Source organism: Emys orbicularis, chromosome 7 (assembly GCF_028017835.1).
Source record: "Emys orbicularis isolate rEmyOrb1 chromosome 7, rEmyOrb1.hap1, whole genome shotgun sequence".
In the NCBI taxonomy this organism is placed as follows: Eukaryota; Metazoa; Chordata; order Testudines; family Emydidae; genus Emys; species Emys orbicularis.
The window spans coordinates 44,962,809-44,982,612 of record NC_088689.1 but is presented as its reverse complement, the minus strand read 5'-3'; the positions used below and the strand labels follow the sequence as shown (position 1 = coordinate 44,982,612).

The 19,804-nt window shown below is 40.8% G+C and overlaps 1 protein-coding gene across 1 annotated transcript in view; it reads left to right on the top strand.

Moving 5' to 3' along the window:
* LOC135881407 (hexokinase HKDC1) overlaps window positions 1–15,672 on the top strand; it is a 37,430-nt gene extending 21,758 nt beyond the window's left edge. The window contains exons 8-18 of the mRNA XM_065408060.1: window positions 229–384; window positions 1,596–1,829; window positions 2,714–3,018; window positions 3,660–3,808; window positions 3,895–4,014; window positions 7,674–7,769; window positions 7,848–7,947; window positions 9,725–9,908; window positions 10,737–10,892; window positions 13,351–13,584; window positions 15,528–15,672. Coding sequence (XP_065264132.1) covers window positions 229–384; window positions 1,596–1,829; window positions 2,714–3,018; window positions 3,660–3,808; window positions 3,895–4,014; window positions 7,674–7,769; window positions 7,848–7,947; window positions 9,725–9,908; window positions 10,737–10,892; window positions 13,351–13,584; window positions 15,528–15,672 — 1,879 coding nt within the window. The remainder of the gene's footprint in view (window positions 1–228; window positions 385–1,595; window positions 1,830–2,713; window positions 3,019–3,659; window positions 3,809–3,894; window positions 4,015–7,673; window positions 7,770–7,847; window positions 7,948–9,724; window positions 9,909–10,736; window positions 10,893–13,350; window positions 13,585–15,527) is intronic.
* The last annotated feature ends 4,132 nt before the right edge of the window (window positions 15,673–19,804 follow it).

Here is a 19,804-nt window from a genome sequence, read left to right as displayed (position 1 = left end):
GGTCCTGCTTTGAGCAGGGGGTTGGACTAGATGACCTCCTGAGGTCCCTTCCAACCCTGATATTCTATGATTATATTTTCTGTTATCTATCCCTTTCCTAATGGTTCCTAATGTTCTGTTAGCTTTTTTGACTGCCACTGCACACTGAGCAGATCTCTTCAGAGACCTATCCATGATGACGCCTAGGTATCTTTCTTGAGTGTAACCATTGCTTGTATTCACTAACAGGTTTGAGAAGATGATTAGTGGATTGTATTTAGGAGAACTTGTAAGACTCATTCTTCTAAAAATGGCAAAGAAAGGCCTGCTCTTCAATGGCAAGATATCAACAGCTCTCCGTACTAAGGACAAGATTGAGACAAAACATGTAGCTGCTATGGAAAAGTAAGAGCTTTAAAAACACTCCTCAGTAATCACTTTTTAGCCTTTCCATAAGTGCAACTAGTCATCTTCCATGCTATTATAATATGTAAATATTTGAAATTGATTGTTGAGATTGATCCTGGATTGATGATCAAATTTCTGCTCAAATCAATACAGTGCTAGAATCAATGGGAGAATCTAATAGACCATACTGGTCTTTTAATAGGTAATAAAGTAATACAGAGGCAAACACACACTGAACTATTAAAATGTATTATATTTATCGTATGTAACAAATGGAGAGACCTGACCATGTGTAGGGTGACCAGATGTCCCAATTTTATAGGGACAGTCCCGATTTTTGGGTCTTTTTCTTATATAGGCTCCTATTACCCCATATCCCCTGTCCCGATTTTTCACACTTGCTGTCTGGTCACCCTAACCATGTGTGTAGATCCACTGAGCTGTTTTCAGTGTTTCAGAAGAGTGGAAGGCTTTATGTATTCATACTTGTTATTATGTTTGGGTTTATAAAGCTGGATAAAGAGCATTATGGATCTGCAGACAGCCCATGTTATTGATGACTGTCTGTAGTGTTTGAAAACTCTGTTTCTGGTGCTTTGGTTTTAAACATGGGCCATATTCCAGCCACAAAATGGACCCTGACTTTATTATGTTCTTTAAGGGAAAAGCAAGAAATGCACATTTATCTTTAAAACAGCATTTTGTCTTGAATATTAGCATGTAGTGCTCCAGTTCTACTTCTAATAATAATCTAAAACCTGAGAAAGCAGACAAGGGTGAAAGTGATACAGAAAAGGAGCAGCCTGTTTAATGTTTGTTAAACATAACTCGCCCTCCCCTGTTTATTCAAGGGTCAAGTCAACTCAGATTAAACTTAATGGGAATCTTTTCATTGACTTTCATTGGAGCTGTATCAGGCCTTCTGAGACTTTCTAATTTTATTTGGTTGGACAACCTGATTCATGGCAAGAAACCTTAAAAAAATGAAAAATGAACAGGAGAAGCTATCAACCTGTAATCAGCCAGCTCACTGCAGATTGGAAGCAAATCGTCTGTGGACAACTAGTAATCTATGAAGCACATAGAACCAGTGCTCTCAGGAAATTGCCTAATCTCTTGTGACCTAAATCTGTGTTGTTTTCTGTTAGTCACATCCAGACACAATTATTCTAGTATAGGTTAACGTATGTTTCTTTGTTTGGTATTAGACATAAAAAAGGTCTCCAAAACACTAAGGAGATACTGATGGAACTGGGCCTGACTCCTTCTGAAGAAGATTGCATTGCTGTTCAGCATGTCTGCACCATCGTTTCATTTCGCTCCGCAAATCTCTGTGCTGCTGCCTTAGCAGCAATACTGACCCGTCTGAGAGAAAATAAAAAACTTATACGACTGAGAACTACTGTTGGAATAGATGGAACTCTGTATAAAACACACCCTCAGTAAGTAAGCTGCCTAGGTGCTATATTATTTTGTCTGGGTTATTTAGCAAAGGTTACGAACATTAGATCGGGGGAGGGGACGGACATTCACCACATGTCTTGTGTACCATTCACCTTTCTGAGACAATACTTGAATGTGAAATCTATAAAGATAAAAGATTTTTTTGTAAAACAAACTAATAAAAACAGCTCCTCTAGCAAACAATCAACGCAATACATTTTATTATGATCTATCACATGGAATTTTCAAATTAACTTTCTTTCCTAATTCATTTCTCTATTTTGAACCCTTGGTTTATTAGCTGTAGCACCATTCCTTCTTAACTAGAGGTGTACCTGAGTTGAGAAGTTTGGATCCAGAATCTAATCTAAATCAAGCTTACCCAAATTCTAGAGTGTTCAGAGTCGGCACATTATGGAAAGAGGGGCCTGAATTCAAAGCTTGGATCTGAATCTACACCTACTCTTCCACAAAATTGAGAAGGTGGCAAGTTGTAACTGGTCTGGTTAAGGCCGATCTTTACACCCTCCCCAATATGTCATATTAGGGGCCTCCCTTCTCCCCAGGATCTTCTTCCCACTTGAACTAGCCAATGTAGCAAGACTTTAAGGTGTAATTTCATTATAGCCTATTTGTGTGGATTTGATCATGGGAGATGTTGCCAATAATTCCTTCGCACCTACAGTAATAACTGAAGCTGCCAATAACCAGAAAACAGGAGTTGCACACCCATTTCCCCTCTTAATTTCTGAGGTTGCATTTGGTAATTCTCCTTTTGTACTTATGAAGTTTTGTGTGTTTATTACAGATGTGTATGGTTTTGTACATGTATATTATACAAACAATATTTTGCAAGGGTCTAAGGCAATGATTTTTCTTCCAGATATCCTAAACGCCTGCATAAGGTTGTGAGAAGGCTGGTCCCAAACTGTGATGTCCGATTTCTTCTCTCTGAAAGTGGCAGTGCGAAGGGAGCAGCCATGGTAACTGCAGTTGCGTGCAGACTGGTATCTCAGCGCAAACAAATTGATGAGATTCTAGCATCATTTGAACTTTCCAAGGAGAATCTTATAGAAGTGAAAAATAAAATGAGGGAAGAATTGGAATATGGACTGAAGAAAGAAACACATGCGACTGCCACAGTGAAAATGTTACCAACTTATGTTTGTGGGACACCAGATGGAACAGGTAAGGGTCTTTGCCAGGCACACCAAAATGTAAGGTTACATAGTAGAGATGGTTGGAAATTTTCCTCTGGAACATTTTTCTGTTGGAAATTGCCAATTCGTCAGAGTTTCAATGTCTCGTGAAATGCTCCTGACTCCTTGGCAGTTCAGTCTCCCAGGGCTTCCAAGCTCCCGGCTACTTGACAGCCTTGACAGAGTCCCTGGTTCTGTGGCAGGCTACCAGGCAGGCGGGGTTCCAAGCTCTCCTAGCTCTTTGGCAGCCTGGTAGCCCTCAGAGTCCTGGCTCCCAGGCTCCTTGAACGGCTGAGCTCCCCACTGGGCAGGCTGCTGGGGCTCCCGGAAGCTCAGGAAGCCTTGGAAACATTTTCAAAAGGTTGAAACAAAATAGAAGTTTTTTTCTAAACAAATGTTGGGAATTCCCATTCTACAGAAATTTTGATATTTTATTTTCCGTTCCCTTTCGGAACACCTTTTAAACTTGGGAATTTTCTGCAGGATGGGAATTAGAGTTCCCAGTCAGCTCTTACCCAGTATTTATGGTGTGCTGTAATGGCTCCCGTAGCTTGCATGTTCTGACTAGGCAGATGTACTATGTCTAACTGTTGAGAAGCACTGAAAAAAATACTTGTTTTTCCGATACAGAAAAAGGAAAATTCCTTGCACTTGATCTTGGGGGAACAAATTTCAGAGTTCTGCTTGTGAAAATTAGAAGTGGGAGAAGAAAATCTGTGAGAATGTACAATAAAATCTTTGCCATTCCTTTGGAAATTATGCAAGGAACAGGGGAAGAGGTAATGTCCAAACTAGTTATTATTTTTGCCACATTATTGTCCATTAAATGTGTGCTGGTTTTTACACACGGCTTCTGTTCTTCCAGCTCTTTGATCACATTGTCCAGTGCATAGCAGATTTTTTGGAGTACATGGGAATAAAAGGTGCACGTCTCCCTTTGGGCTTCACATTCTCTTTCCCCTGCAGGCAAGCTAGCATTGATAAGGTAAGGACTGGAACACAAAACAGTGTTGAATAGCTACAGTAGGTCTGATTCCTATTAGAAAATTGCTGGATCATTTTGATGGATTTTTTTAACTAGTCTCTGTTCAGTCATTTAACGCAGAAACCCTTCATTTTAAATCCAGCATTTAAAATTTTATATTTTTTACAAGCAAGGATTTACAAGGTTTTAAATAAGATTCAGGGCAGATCCTTAGACTTATGAATTGCCTCACATAAAATAGAGATGAAAAAAACACCATAAACACACAAAAATATTCTAAGTATATATACTGTCAGATTTTGCCACCCTTACTTATACTGAATATTGGCTTATTCAGCCAGTTGGCTACTTACAGAGCAAGAAGAGGAAGCCATGATGACTACTAAATGATCTTGTATGTTTTTAATGGGTCAGAAATCTCTTGCTCTCCTTCGGATCGATATCATCAATGGAGATTAGTCTCCTAATGGTACTTTTTCAGCTACAAATTCAGTGTTTTCAGAAGTGTGCAACAGAAAAAATGATATCTGCACTCAGTGTCTTCTTTCACACTTTATTTATTCCATTTTGTGATGCACCAGTGGGCAGAGTTGAACTTAGTCATTCACAGCGAAGGGTTGAATTTTGATTGATCATCAAGCAGCTTTTCATGATACTTCCTCCCCCCTTTGTGCTCTGATTTGACACTTAGGCCTGGTCCCCACTAAGCCCCCATTTCGGACTAAGGTACGCAAATTCAGCTACGTTATTCAAAGTACCTTAGTCCGAACTTACCGCGGGTCCAGACGCGGCAGGCAGGCTCCCCCGTCGATGCCGCGTACTCCTCTCGCCGAGCTGGAGTACCGGCGTCGACGGCGAGCACTTCCGGGATCGATCCGGGATCGATTTATCGCGTCTAAACCAGACACGATAAATCGATCCCAGAACATCGATTGCCTGCCGCCGGACCCTCCGGTAAGTGTAGACGTACCCTTAGACTCTGTAAAAATTTGAAAGGAGATTCAATGCTTGGTTTATTTTAAACCTGTTGTACAAAAAAAAAAAAAAAACCCAACCACACACATTGGAACTTCAGCCTAAGTACTTGGTTATAATTGAGAACTATTTATCGCTCTGCCTTTCAAATATGAAGCAAATTAGTGAGTGATGGGAAAAGGAATGCAGCCAAAATGACAGATTATTTATGAACTATAAATCCGAGTCAGGGCTTGCACCCTCTGGGCCAGTTTGTTTTATCTCTTCATCTTGTTTTTTTTTAAAAACTTGGTGTAATTAACAGCTATGATTTCAGCATCGTTCAGAAACTGTCATTGGTTCATATCAAGCACTCTGTATAATACTGGTTGCACAATGGAAAGCTAGTTATTTTTAGCATAATTTCAAAACTTCATCAGTGGGATCAGATTATTTATCTTCGAGTTAAAACAACTCACATGGTAACCTAGATAAGAATCCCCAGTATCACGCATCAAATGAGCTGAAATTTTGCAATGGAAATTTCTTAAAACTCATTAAGTTGACTGCTTAATTATTTACAATAAATATAATTCTTGTCATAGTTCACTCTCAAACGTGGTCAAATAATAATGGCATATGTGAGGCTACCTTCTTCCGGTCTAACTGTGTCTCTGTTGTTCTGGTAACAAGCTACACCTTGGTAATGTCTAGTATTTAGGGACATAACTTGACAAATTGAACCACTGTTTGTGCTGCAAGCATGGTTCAGAATCTTAATAAACCATGGAGTAAAGTTGTCAACAGCAAACCAAGCGGACATTGGCGGATTTAGAGTTAGTGGGGCCCTGTGCACAGCTTCATTTTTGGGGCCCCCCCCCGGGACCGAGCCAAGAAAAAGAACATTCTCTTATCTCCCCCCCGCCCCACACGTTTGTCATGCTTTTTTTTCTTCATCCTCCTCCTATATTATAAGTAATAGGAAGTACATGAAAATAAAGTGAGGTACACCTCTACCTCGATATAACACTGTCCTCGGGAGCCAAAAAATCTTACTGCGTTATAGGTGAAACCGCGTTATATCAAACTTGCTTTGATCCGCCGGAGTGTGCAGCCCTGCCCCCCCGGAGGACTGCTTTACTGCATTATATCAGAATTCGTGTTATATCGGTAGGGTGACCAGACAGCAAGTGTGAAAAATCGGGACGGGGGCTGGGGGTAATAGGAGCCCATATAAGAAAAAGAACCAAAAATCGGGACTGTCCCTATAAAATCGGGACATCTGGTCACCCTATATATCGGGTCGCGTTATATCGGGGTAGAGGTGTACCTTGATTGAGGCACGGGGTTGGGGTGCAGAAGTCAGGCTCTGGGAGGGAGTTTGGGTGCTGGATCGGGCTCTAGGCTGAGGCAGGGGGTTGGGGGGTGGGCTCTGGGAGGCAGGGCCGGCTTTAGGAAGTGCGGGGCCCGATTCGAATACCCGGCGGCGGTCCGGGTCTTCGGCAGCACTTTGGCGGCGGGTCCTTCACTCGCTGCGGATCTTCGGCGGCACTGAAGGACCCGCCGCCGAAATGCCGCCGAAGACCTGGAGCGAGTGAAGGACCTGCCGCCGAAGTGCCGCCGAAGACCCGGACCGCCGCCGGGTGAGTAAAAATTAAAAAGTTAGGCTCTCTTCTTTAGGGCGCGGGGCCCTCTTAGGCGAGGGGCCCGATTTGGGGGAATTGGCCTAAAGCCGGCCCTGCTGGGAGGAAGTTTGGGTGCGGGCTCTGGGCTGGGGCAGGGGTGCGGTAGGGGTCAGGGGGGCAGCGCTTACCTTGGGCAGTGCAGCTCTGAAAGCGACCAGCACACCCTGCTGGCAGCGGCTTCTAGGCGGGGGACGGGAGTCTCTGCGCACCGCTTCTGTAGCTCCCATTGGATGAAGTTCCCAGCCAATGGGAGCTGCGGAGTTGGTGCTCGGGGCGGGGGCAACGCGTGGAGACTCTCTCCCCCACACCCCATCCCTGGGGCCGCAGGGACATGCTGGCTGCTTTCGGTAGCAGCACAGAGGGAGGGAGGCAGCGCGGGCAGGGAGCTGCCTTAGCCCTGCTGCACTGTTGCTGGTACGTCTCTGCGCGCCCCTTGGGGGGAGGGGGGCAGCGGGACTCTGTGCACTGCCTGGGGCAGGGGCAGCACGCGGAGCTGCCTCCCCCCCGCCAGGGGCACGCAGAGATGTTGCCAGCAGCTGGCCGTTTCTGGGAGCAGTGTGGGACCACCAGCCATGGAATGCAGGCAGCCTGCCTGCCTGAGCCCTGCTGTGCCGCCGGCCGGGACTCAGGGGCAGGTTGTCAGATGACATTTGTCCTGCATTTTGGGCCCCCCCTGTCACTGGGGGCTCCGTGCCACCACACTGTTTGTTACATGGTAAATCCGCCTTTGCAAGTGGTGTCAGCACAGTGGAAGTTGGGTTTTACACGGGCCAAAAACCTATTATACATAAAAAACTACATTAAAAGAACATTATTACGTTTGCAAAAGTCAAGCACTCAAATGTTAGGAAATGCCAGAATGAAGGTTACCTGTGCAACCTTAATTCAGCCCCCTTGCGCAAATGATACAGTCATTAATTACATGCTTACATAGTACTTTTTCTACAGGACCCTGCCCCATTCAGTGCACAGGATTCACATCCAACTACATTTGTCATTTTTGTTGCTGTTCTGTTACAGGGAGCACTTGTGGAGTGGACAAAAGGTTTCAAGGCAACAGACTGTGAAGGAGAGGATGTTGTTGATATGCTAAGAGAGGCCATTAAACGCAGAAATGTAAGGAATTCTATTCCTATCTATTTGGTTTGTTAAAACAGCTGCACCCCTTTCTAAATAATATGATTTCCATTGCAGGAGTTTGACTTGGATATTGTAGCAGTGGTAAATGACACTGTTGGGACAATGATGACATGTGGCTATGAGGATCCAAACTGTGAAATTGGCTTTATTGCAGGTAAAATACTAGTCAAATTACTTGTTTAAAATGAAAGCAAAATATTTAAATGATCAGTTGATTTGTGATAGAAAAAAATCACTGAGACTGATAAAGTCTGTCCTAAGAACTATTAATGTCTGGAGAATTTGTGCTAGCTTAATAGCTCAGTGGTAATGATCTGCACCAGGTTGTAGGAGAATGGGATTAACTAATTTTCAGTCACTGGACTGACAGCGTGTTATGTTTCACAACCTACAAACAGATTAAATTGGATACAAACATTAAATATTTTCTGCTGGAAAGCTTTAAAATAAGAATACTTTATTTCTTAGAATTCAGGACACAGAAAAAACCCCAAATGGAGGGAAACAAAATAGGCTGATCACTAAAACAGAGCAGCACAGCTCACCCCACCTTACTCTAGCTTTCTGCAAACTGACTCTGCAAGGTATAGATTGATCACACACTTTCCTACAAAGTCTCTAGCCTGCAAGCTGGACCAGGATTTAAAGTGACAGCTTGTAATTTTTATTGTTTCCAATACACCACCCTGGGGCTATGAATATAGCTGGGGGAAAGGCTGTGACATGTTCTGGATGAAGTTTCATCTCTTCCTCTAGTGCTACAATTTAAGGCTGTGTCCACACTGCCACTTTCAGCGCTAAAACTTTAGTCATTCAGGGGTGTGAAAAAACACCCCCCTGAGCGACAAAAGTTTTAGCGCTGAAAAGTGCCAGTATAGACAGTGCTGGCTCCCAGTGATAAAGCTACCACCCCTCGTTCAGGGTGGGTTTTTTTTTTTTTAATCGCCAGGAGAGCTCTCCTCCAGCGATAGAGCATGACTACACTGCCCATGTCTGCCAGGGCCGCGCTGTAACATGGGCAGTGTAGACACACCCTTAGTGGCCAGTCTGTAAGCCTTACGTGTGGTGAGGACAGGGAAGGGTGTTTAAAGCAGAATATAATGAGGGAATCCTTGGAGACTGTGGCTAATATTGTAGGAAGATGATTAGTGCTTAATTTGTAATGAAAGAGGTGCGATGGCTCAAGCAATTAGGTGCCAGGGCTCAAGCAATTGATTTACTTTCATAACTGCCGTGGCAAGCCCAGAGATGCCAGGGCCCAGCCCTGGCACAAATTAAGCACTGAAGATGATGCTCTGCCCGCTCAACTATTTTTAGATTCAGATGTTATGTTCTTTTGGAGAATGTGTTCACATGCAGAGATGAGCTGTGAATCTGGTGTATCCTCCGAACAAAAGGACTCAGGGTCCATTGTAGGTAGGCAGATAAAGATGCCTGGCCAGTGTGTAGCAACACTGAACAAGCAAATATGACATGTAGATGCATGAACATGGGATAAAACAAAGTATGGTTGAGCCAAATAACTTTTACAGTTGCATGAGTTGTCTGGCCTGCAAAATGTGATGCAAATATCAATTGGGTAGTATCACCTGACTCTGTGCCTTCCTACCCCATCTCCTTTTCTCCAGTGAGTTTCCCATGAGGGCATTGCAGTAATAGGAAATCTCCAGTACTCTTAATTTCTATGGCATATTGTGTGGAAAACCTACCTCAGTTCTGAATGTTTGTATTTCAATGATGTAGAAGATACTATCAGAAAGGCCACTTGTTGACACTGATTTCTATTAAGATCTTGGGATATCTTTGTAATACGGATCTGGTTCAGGAGAGTGACATTTAAATATTTCACACTGTAGACACCATGATTTCCTTCTATGCATTTCAGCTACTCTTTAACTAGATGTGACTGAAGCCCTGTTGCTTTCTCCCAGGAACAGGCAGCAACGTGTGCTACATGGAAGAGATGAAGAATATTGAAATTGTGGAAGGGACTGAAGGGAAAATGTGCATTAACACGGAATGGGGAGGATTTGGTGACAATGGGTGCATTGATAGTATCAGAACAAAATATGATAAAGAAGTGGATGAGGGTTCATTAAATCCTGGGAAACAGAGGTAAAGCTGATTTTATTGTTTTTAAATGATGAATAGGTTACTGCAACGTTCCTGAACCTGAACTGCCTTTTTTTTTTTTTTTTTTTAAACAAGTAATTTGCAAGGAGATTTTGGTATCGTAATTCATTTGCCAAACTATAAATCATGCAGATTGCCTATGTTCTTTATATCTGGACTAAATTATTTCTCTGTCCCCACATCAACATTGCTAAAACAGGTGATTTGCAAAACAGAACACCTTTTAAGACACGTAGCAAAACATAAGCATGACTGTGTTGTCCTGTCATCCTTTTACTTTACTGTTCCACTTGGCTTGACGCTAGGATAAAATACTCAACTGTGAATACTTTCCAAATAAGATTAATTGTGAAAGTTTTGTATTAAAAACGAACTTCAAAATAAATCCTGCAAAAAATGAGTTGAGGAGGCTGAGTTTCGTTTTGCAAGGCCAGACCTGATCTGGATCTAAGTGCCAATTTATATCCGCCACCAAAGTTAAAGGTGGGGGAAGCTGGGTAAAATGTTAGAGTTAATCTAAAACTGGAACTTCAATCAATGCATTATACTTAATATTTTGTGTGTTTTCTAATTTCTTTATCTTCTTTAGAACATGAAATATTCTAACTAGTGTTTGCGTTTGAAGTAATTGTAAGATACTGTGTTGTTGTTTTTTACAGCCAAGCAGCAGTGAGTTTAGGGTAGTGGAATTACCCGAGTTTTTAATATTTTTAGGGGGTGGTTATAGTGTGTACTACCAATGGTATTAAACAGAATTAATTCCATCTCTTAATTATTTGTAATTATTTATTAATATTTTTTGTAAAATAGGTATGAAAAAATGACCAGTGGAATGTATTTGGGTGAAATAGTGAGGCAAATTTTGATTGACTTAACCAAACATGGACTTCTGTTCAGAGGTCAGATTTCGGAATCGCTCAGGACAAGAGGAATATTTGAAACAAAATTCCTGTCTCATATTGAAAGGTAAAGTAATTCATTAGAATGAGGTGGTTTCTGTCTTCTTTCATTGCCAATTGCTTCTGTGCAAATAGGAGCTATTGAGGTCAGGAAGTGACAAAATACTGACCCAAATCTTGAAATCTTTCCCTGGGCCCTGCTCCCACTGAAGTAAATGGAATTTGTCTGAGGGCTGGTCTACACTGGGAACTTACATTGGCATAGCTATGTGGCTTATGTGGAGTAAGTATTATAGCCATTTTAAAGAGAGATTATCTGAGGCACAAAGAGGTTAAGTGACCAGCCAGGTTTACATCGAGACTCATCATTTTGCAAGAGTCCTGGCCCCTGATCCCTTCTATAACCCCTAGTCAATATTCCAGGGCAATATTCGATAGTCAAGGGCAAATATAGTGCCTATGTATAAAAAAGGGAAATAAGGACACCCAGGGAATGACAGACAGTCATTTTAACTTCATTACCCAGAAAGAGAATGGAGCATATAAACACCTAGATGATGATAAGGTGATAAGTAATAGTCAGCATGGATTTGTCAAGAACAAATCATATCAAACCAACCTATTAGTTTTTTGGTTGTTTTTGACAGAGTAACAAGTGTTGTGGATAAGGGGGAAGCAGCAGATAATGGTATATCTTGACTTTAGTAAGGCTTTTGATACTGTCTCATGTTTTCCTAGTTTGTTTGTTTATCAGAAGGTCATGCAACCTAGATGGAGCTATTATAAGGTGGGTGAACAACTGGTTGGAAAACGATTCCCAGAGAGTAGTTATCAGTGGTTCACAATCAAGCTAGAAAGGCATGTCGAGTGGGGTCCCACAGGGATCAGTTCTGGGTCCGGTTCTGTTCAATATCTTCATCAGTGATTTAGATAATGGCACAGAGAGTACACTTACGAAGTTTGTGGATGATACCAAACTGGGAGGGGTTGCAAGTGCTTTGGAGGATAGGATTAAAATTCAGAATGATCTGGAGCAATGATCTGAAGTAAGTAGGATGAAATTCAATAAGGACAAATGCAAAGTACTCCATTTAGGAAGGAACAATCAGTTGCACACATACAAAATGGGAAATGACTGCATAGGAAGCAGTACTGCGGAAAAGGATCTGCGGGTCATAGTGGACCACAAGCTAAATATGAGTCAACAGTGTAAAACTGTTGCCCCCCGACACCCCAAAAAAGCTGCAAACATCATTCTGGGATGTATTAGCAGGAGTGTTGTAAGCAAGACATGAGAAGTAATTCTTCCACTGTACTCCTCAGCTGGAGTATTGTGTCCAGTTCTGGGTGCCACATTTCAGGAAAGATGTGGACAAATTGGAGCAAGTCCAGAGGACAGCAACAAATATGACTAAGGTCTAGAAAACGTGACCTACGAGGGAAGATTGAAAAATTGGGTTTGTTTAGTATGGAGAGGAGAAGACTGAAAGGGAACATAACAGTTTTCAAGTACATAAAAGGTTGTTACAAGGAGGAGGAGGTAAATTGTTCTTAACCTCTGAGGACAGGACAAGAAGCAATGGGCTTAAATTGCAGCAAGGGAGGTTTAGGTTGGACATTAGGAAAAATTTCCTGTCAAGGTGGTTAAGCACTGGAATAAATTGCCTATGGAGGTTGTGGAATCTTCATCACTGGAGATTTTTAAGAGCAGGTTAGACAAACACCTGTCAGGAATGGTCTAAATAATACTTAGTCCTACCATGAGTGCAGGGAACTGAACTAGATGGCCTCTCCAGGTCCCTTCCAGTCCTATGATTCTGAGATTCCCCCACAAAAACATGGAGTATTCCCCTTCATGGAAGCCTGTTAAAAATAGGAGTGGGGGGGGTTGGGGAGGGGGAAGTTGCATAATTATTCTGTAATTGTTAGGAGTGATTATCCCCGTTCTTACCCAACCGTGTCATCTTAAAAATCCTACCACCATGCACAGCCTTTATCTCATTCACAGTGTTTGCTGAGGCACTCAAGTGTTACTACCTTTACAAAAAAGAGTATTAATAATGGATTATAAAAAAGAACTGTGCTCTGAATGTACATGTGCATGCATGTGTGTGGGTGCTTGTCCATGATCTTCAGAGTAAAATCACTTTTTGATCCTGAAGGAAAAGATGCTAAAAAAATAGGGTGGCTGACTTGTGACCCATTGGTGGTTGATTTTCAAAGGCAGAAATGGCAGTGAGGTGCCTAATTCCTACTGATTTTCAATGAGAGGTGCACAACAGCTATTTGTGCCTTTGAAAAACTACCTCATTCCTCTTAAGTGGTATTCATCGCAATCACAGAAGGGCTCAAGATGCAAAATTTGGATTTGGATTCCAATCAGAACCTCCCTCCCAATTAAGGGTGTTTGGGTTTTTCTCCAGAGCTAATCTCTAACAATCTGGTTTCATTTGTAAGACTAAAAATCCAAAATTACACACAGTATCTCCTAACCAAAAGTTGCTGTTGTGTTTGTATGAACACAGTGACCGGCTAGCCCTTCTCCAGGTTAGAAGAATTCTGCAGCAGCTTGGATTGGACAGCACTTGTGATGACAGCATTATCGTAAAGGAGGTGTGTGGTGCTGTTTCAAAGAGAGCAGCCCAGCTATGTGGAGCAGGACTAGCTGCTATCGTAGAGAAGAAGAGAGAAAACAGAAATCTAGAGCACTTGAAAATCACTGTTGGAGTGGATGGAACTTTATACAAACTACACCCGCAGTGAGTACTTTGTTCCTCCTTTGCTTTAGTGTTGACTTAAGAGTCCATTAAGAAAACAAACAAAACTGTATTCAATAGTCTGTTTAGATTATAGAAACTGGAAGGTTATCCTCAAGAAATGAATGTGTATCCCTGCAGTTGACTCCTTAATTTGGACTAAGGATTGAAAATTGCCAAGAGAGAGGCTCAAAGCAGTGCCTTCTTGTACTTTATTAGTTCAAAGCAGCCTGCCTGAAGAAAAGGAAACTTGCTGCTGAGGTTGTAATGATTGATTCTGAGTTAAACAGAAGAGCTAGTTTCCAATGTTTTAGCTTCCACAGCAAGCAAGAAATGAAGGCTTCTCTTTTTAGTTAAATACATTGAGAAACTACCTAAACTCTTTTTATACAGTATAAATGCCTAGCTACAACGGGCGCTGACTTGGTTGATCCCTAGGAGAGAATACAATATAAATGTTAAATAATAGTGCAATATAAAGGCATATTTATCATCTCATTAATTTATAGTAAGTCAACTCTATTCTGGTGCCAAGCCAACAGCTGCATCTGTCAAAGACTGTGTACCTCTCTGGTTCATTTAGCACATATATTATCCTTAACATTTCCTTTTTTATGGCCTTTTTGGATGCTTAAAATGTATTAAAATTCCAATTAGGGGGAGAAACCCACCTCCCCTCCCCCCAAAATCTCAGTCAAAAGGAAATCTTCATGCTGGAAACCTGTAACGGAAGACGTTTCTAATGGTTCTAAATGAATCTTTGGCATTTTGGACCTTTAACATTTTTGGTGATGGCTTTGGCCAAATTTTTGCCAAAGAGGTGGCCTTGTTCAAATGGAAGATTACGGTAGTTGCTGAGGTTACATCCATGTTCCATGAATGAGGTCTAACGAGGGTAGAGGAAGGTGTAGAATTTGCTGCCAAACTAGCCGCATCAGAAGACCCACTTTGCAGAAGGAAGACTGCCTATCATCCTCAATAGTTTTTAAAATATGAGGTTTCTCTGCTATCTTCAGTTCATGATGGTAGGAAAGATAGGAAAACCGAAAATGAAAACTGTGACCAAGATGGGGAAGTGCCACTTTTTTTGTTTGCAGTTAAAATGTTTCCAGATTACATTCACTTTTCACACATTTTATAGAGAGGAATTTATAGTTGCCATCTCCCAACTAACCAACTTAGGCTATGGAAATGTTTCCATAGATTTAACTACTTTCTTTTGGCATCTCTTCTTCCCTTCTTTTCTCTTCTGAATCACCTGCAGTACAAATTCCTGCATTAGCTCCTGATGGGACTTCATCATCAGAACCCCTTGGCACCTAAAAAGCTCCATGTTCACTATTGCACCACTTGAAACAGGCAAAGTGAAATTCCCATAAAGTACAATGGGTGAGATGGCAAAGAGCTGGCTAGACTAGTAGCTCCACAGAAGGCCTCAGTGCTTCTTTATATGAAAGGAATCTGGAACCCAGTGTTGCCTGCTGCTGCGTGCTAGAGAGAGAACCATCATTAAGTGACATATGGTTCTCTCTGAGGAAATGGGTCCTCTTCTCTCACAGTCTCACAGGATGGAAGAACTTGTTTCTGTTTCCTGTTGTAGGAGGCAGAACATACTGAAGGGACGGGGGGGGAGAACCAATGGAAGATGTTGATTGATGTGCTGTCTTATTTGTTTGGCCCCTTGCTTCCTAGAGGTGAAACAAACCTTTTTTTAGTCTGGGTTAGTGAAGAAAGGATGTGAACAACATGGATACACTCAGGATCCCTTATACCTGGGGGTACATTATGGTGGTCGTGTATGATAATCATTAGCATAAAATCAGCAAACTAAAAATTTCAGAATACACCAAATTAAATAAGTGGTGATTTAAATAATTTATAAACAAGTAGAAATGATCACTCCATTTACACATTGTAAAGTGGTTTTGTTTTTGTTTTACTTTTAGTTTTTCTGGGATTTTACGGGAAACAGTGAAAGAAATGGCACCTCAGTGTGATGTGACTTTCATGCTGTCTGAAGATGGAAGTGGAAAGGGAGCTGCCCTAATTACTGCTGTGGCAAAAAGATTGCATAATGTTGGAGAAAATTAAAAACAAAGACAAATATTTAAGTACAGCTGTACAAGTGCATTAGAGATTTGCTCAGTGACTACACAAAATAACTTGGGTGGAGACCAACAAGAAATACCCACTATTAGCTAGCAGCTAGACTAGAACCGCCGCCAATGCAGAACAAGTCAAATCTTTGACCCACCATAACTTGGGTGGAGGTTGGGGTGTCCTGATGCTAGTTAGCACTATATTCTGGGATACCACAATAGACTCATTGCTGCAACATGACCGAATGCCATACATAGTGATATACAGCAGGTCACATAAATGTAATTTTCCCCCCCAAAAATCAGCTTTTGAAGTACTTAATTGATCTCCTGCCCCACTAATGTTATCCTGTGAGTTTATCACCCAGTTTTTCAGGGTTTTAGGGTTTTTTAGCCTTAGCTTGGTCTGCCTCAGTGGGTATCGAGATTCTGATACTGTACATCTCTAGTGGGTATATTTGTTCATTTTTGTTTTTTAAAATAGATATACAAATTGGAATAAATTAATTAACTTTGTCCAATGAAACATTATGTTCAATGAAACATGTATTACTACTAGGGCTGTCAAGTAATTAAAAAAAATAATCTCGATCAATCGCACGATTGAAAAAATTAATTGAAAGATTAAAAAATTAATCGCACTGTTAACCAATAATAGAATACCATTTATTTAAATATTTTGGATTGTTTTCTACATTTCAAATATATTGATTTCAATTACAATGCAGAATACAAAGTGTACAGTGCTCACTTTATATTTATTTTTGATTACAAAAGTACTATGCGAATGCCTGTTCTCACTTTCAGGTGACATTGTAAATAAGAAGCGGGCAGCATTATCTCTCGTAAATGTAAACAAACTTGTTTTTCTTAGCGATTGGCTGAACAAGAAGTAGGACTGAGTGGACTTGTAGGCTCTAAAGTTTTACATTATTTTGTTTTTGAGTGCAGTTATGTAACAAAAAAAAGCTACATTTGTAAGTTGCACTTTCACGATAAAGAGATTGCACTTCAGTATTTGTATGAGGTGAATTAAAAAATACTATTTATTTTGTTTATCATTTTTACAGTGCAAATATTTGTAATGTAATATAATATAAAGTGAGCGCTGTATACTTTGTATTTGAAATCAATATATTTGAAAATGTAGAAAAACATCAAAAAATATTTAATACATTTCAATTTGGGCCTTTTTCTTATATAGAATTGGTATTCTATTGTTTAACAGTGCAATTAAAATTGGGATTAATCGCTATTAATTTTTTAATCACAATCTTTTGAGTTAATTGCGTGAGTTAACTGCAAGTAATGGACAGCCCTAATTACTACATTTTTTACTGTCTTGGTTCCAGACTAGTTGTAATACAGTGCACCCCACATATGGTGGAAGAAAGTGGATGTACTGTACAAAAATCAGCTGCAGCCCATAGGAGAGTGTACTCTCAGCTGTTTCTTGGTCTCAGGCTCTTTCATGGCCTGGGGCCCTTATTTATAGCCTCCACCTGGGAATCAGATTTAATCAGAAAATGCTGTCTTGCTGGATTGGCCAATTCCCAGCACCTGCCTGCTGGGCTTCTCTTCAGAACAGGGCTGACTGCTCCCTGTAAGGTGGCCAGATAGCAAGTGTGAAAAATTGGGACGGGGGTGGAGGGTAATAGCCACTTACATAAGAAAAAGGCCCAAATATCTGGACTGTCCCTATAAAATTGGGACATCTGGTCACCCTAGCTCCCTGCCCCCCAGCCTTTAAAGGGACAGACCACCCCGTTACACCTCTCTTTTAATCTCCGTGTCCCAGGAATGTTTTCTAGAACAAGGCCACATTAATTTCTCTGGTTCTTGTTTTCCTTCTAGTCTTTCCTCCCAATCAATTTTTAAAAATCAGATTGTTTCCATGTTGTGGAAATGTTTCTCTTTCCATCTTTCTTAGTCCCCTGGCTGCTGATCTGCATGTCTCCAATCATGCTAAATTAACTCTTGTGGGAACAGCATGTTTTGTTGCTCACTCCAAAAGTGACTCTTCAGTGACATGGGGTGAGCAGCAGAGACACAGGCTGATGTGAACTTTTTAAACCTATCAGTAGTACCTGAGCTCAGCAGCCGGGCAGTTGATAAAGATGGTTTATTAATGGGCAAGGGCCAACGAGCGGGGGATGAAACAGGAATGCCTGTTTTATATTTATCAGTGGGACATGGACAGTAAAATAGGCTGAGATTTATAGATATCTTGAAAATAGTCAATACCCTTGGGTGTGACTTAAAAAAAATCACACTCTTATTTAATGGATTGCCGAATGAAATGAAATAATATGTAGCACAAAGAATCAAAATGGCAAACCTCTGGTTTCCAATCTCAGCTGCTTCCATACCCTCTCAATCCTCTGTTCACATATATTCTGGTGTACTTGTGCTGGGAGCACAGCAAGACACAGCATTTGTGCTGACAGCAGGATGCCTGTAGCAGACATACTCTAGGGGCTTGGATGCATCCATAACTATTGTGCACTGTGTTAAATAGTTGGCTTCACGTTAACAATAATATAAAAACTGAAATAAGACTGAAAATTTAAGCCTAGCAACAATGAATCACATTTTTTAAGATACATTCACTTTATATTTTTTATTTTTTAAAAGCTGGTCAATAGCATCTTTCACTGTGACATATTGCAATTACCGAATGCATGAAAAAAATAAAACAAATTAATGAAATTGAAAATGATTTTCACTTGCTAAAGAGCTAATATATCATTTTTGTTTCTGGGCTAGCTGGAGAAGGTAAATGCATATTTAATATTTAAGAACAGACTATTCATGCAATCATATTACAAACAGAAGCGTATGCATCACATGCATGTTTTCATGATCTCTTACAAGTAGTTTAATAATTTTACATTTATTTTCATTATACCTTTCTTCAGATTTAACAATACCACTTGATCAGATTTTCCCATGAAATACTGACTCTTCCCAGAAAATTACTTTTAGTAAGTAAAATAAGCAGGCACTATTTGGAACCAACTTTTTCAAAGCAATGAGCAGTGTAAATCATGTGGTGATGAGCATCTTAGAAAAACATTAGATAGGGTGAGTGGGTTTCTTCTTTCAGAGCTATAGGTACTAATTCAAACATACCGTATAGAATTCCCTACTGAAAAAAGGTGGGCAGTTGGAGACTAGTGACCTGCATCAAATCTTTTTTATATACATTCAAATGTTGCTACAGGAATAATTACATGATCCCTGCATAGCCAATTTTAACTTTAATAGCAATCCCACAACATCAGCTGACTCAAAAGTATCCCGGCTATATATGACAGAGGATGAATATTTGATTTGTATTATTTTTGTATAGGAATACTAGCAATTGTCAGGCCATAATGTTAACGTGAATATTTAAAAACAAGTAGGTATTAACTGGGGAAAATAGAAATGGTCAATGCTGCCACATCCTGAGGCCACACCCAACCCAGGACCAGAGGAATTAAAATGACTGCGGCCTTTAGGGAAAGAATTGCAATGTTCACCTGACAATGCTGGGACCTGATAGCTCCTCTATTGGGTCCTGCTAAACTCTCGTACAAACGGGCTTAAACTCGTATTTATGTCCCAGAGTGAAGAATGCTCTTGTGAGAAGTGCAGTGTGTTCTGGACTATTGGTACTGGGGAAACCCCAAAGTGCAGAGGAATCTGAATGGAGCTGTGGGACTCAGTGGAAAAGCTACTGGCTCCCACTGGAGGGAGATGGGTCTTGGCCGGCTCCCACTGTCATTGTGAAGAGGGGGGATTCATTATAGTCCCCTCAGAGAGGGGAGAGAGCATGGTCTAGTGGTATACGATACATTTCCTAGGTTTAAAGAATCACTTTTATAGATCCCCTATTTTATTTATACAACTGTTGGTTTGATTTCTATTAAAATATGTAGGATTTTCCTGTAAAATTATATGTAATATTCATTTATTTAAAAAAAACTAACAGTCCCTTTAATCCATTAAAGATGATGATAGAGATGTGTGTACCGGCAACGGCATATTACTTTGTTGGGAAGTAGGAGCCTAAGGGTTGATCTACACAGTTTGAGTGTCAATTTAACAAAATCAGTATAGTCAAACTGGTGCAAAACCTT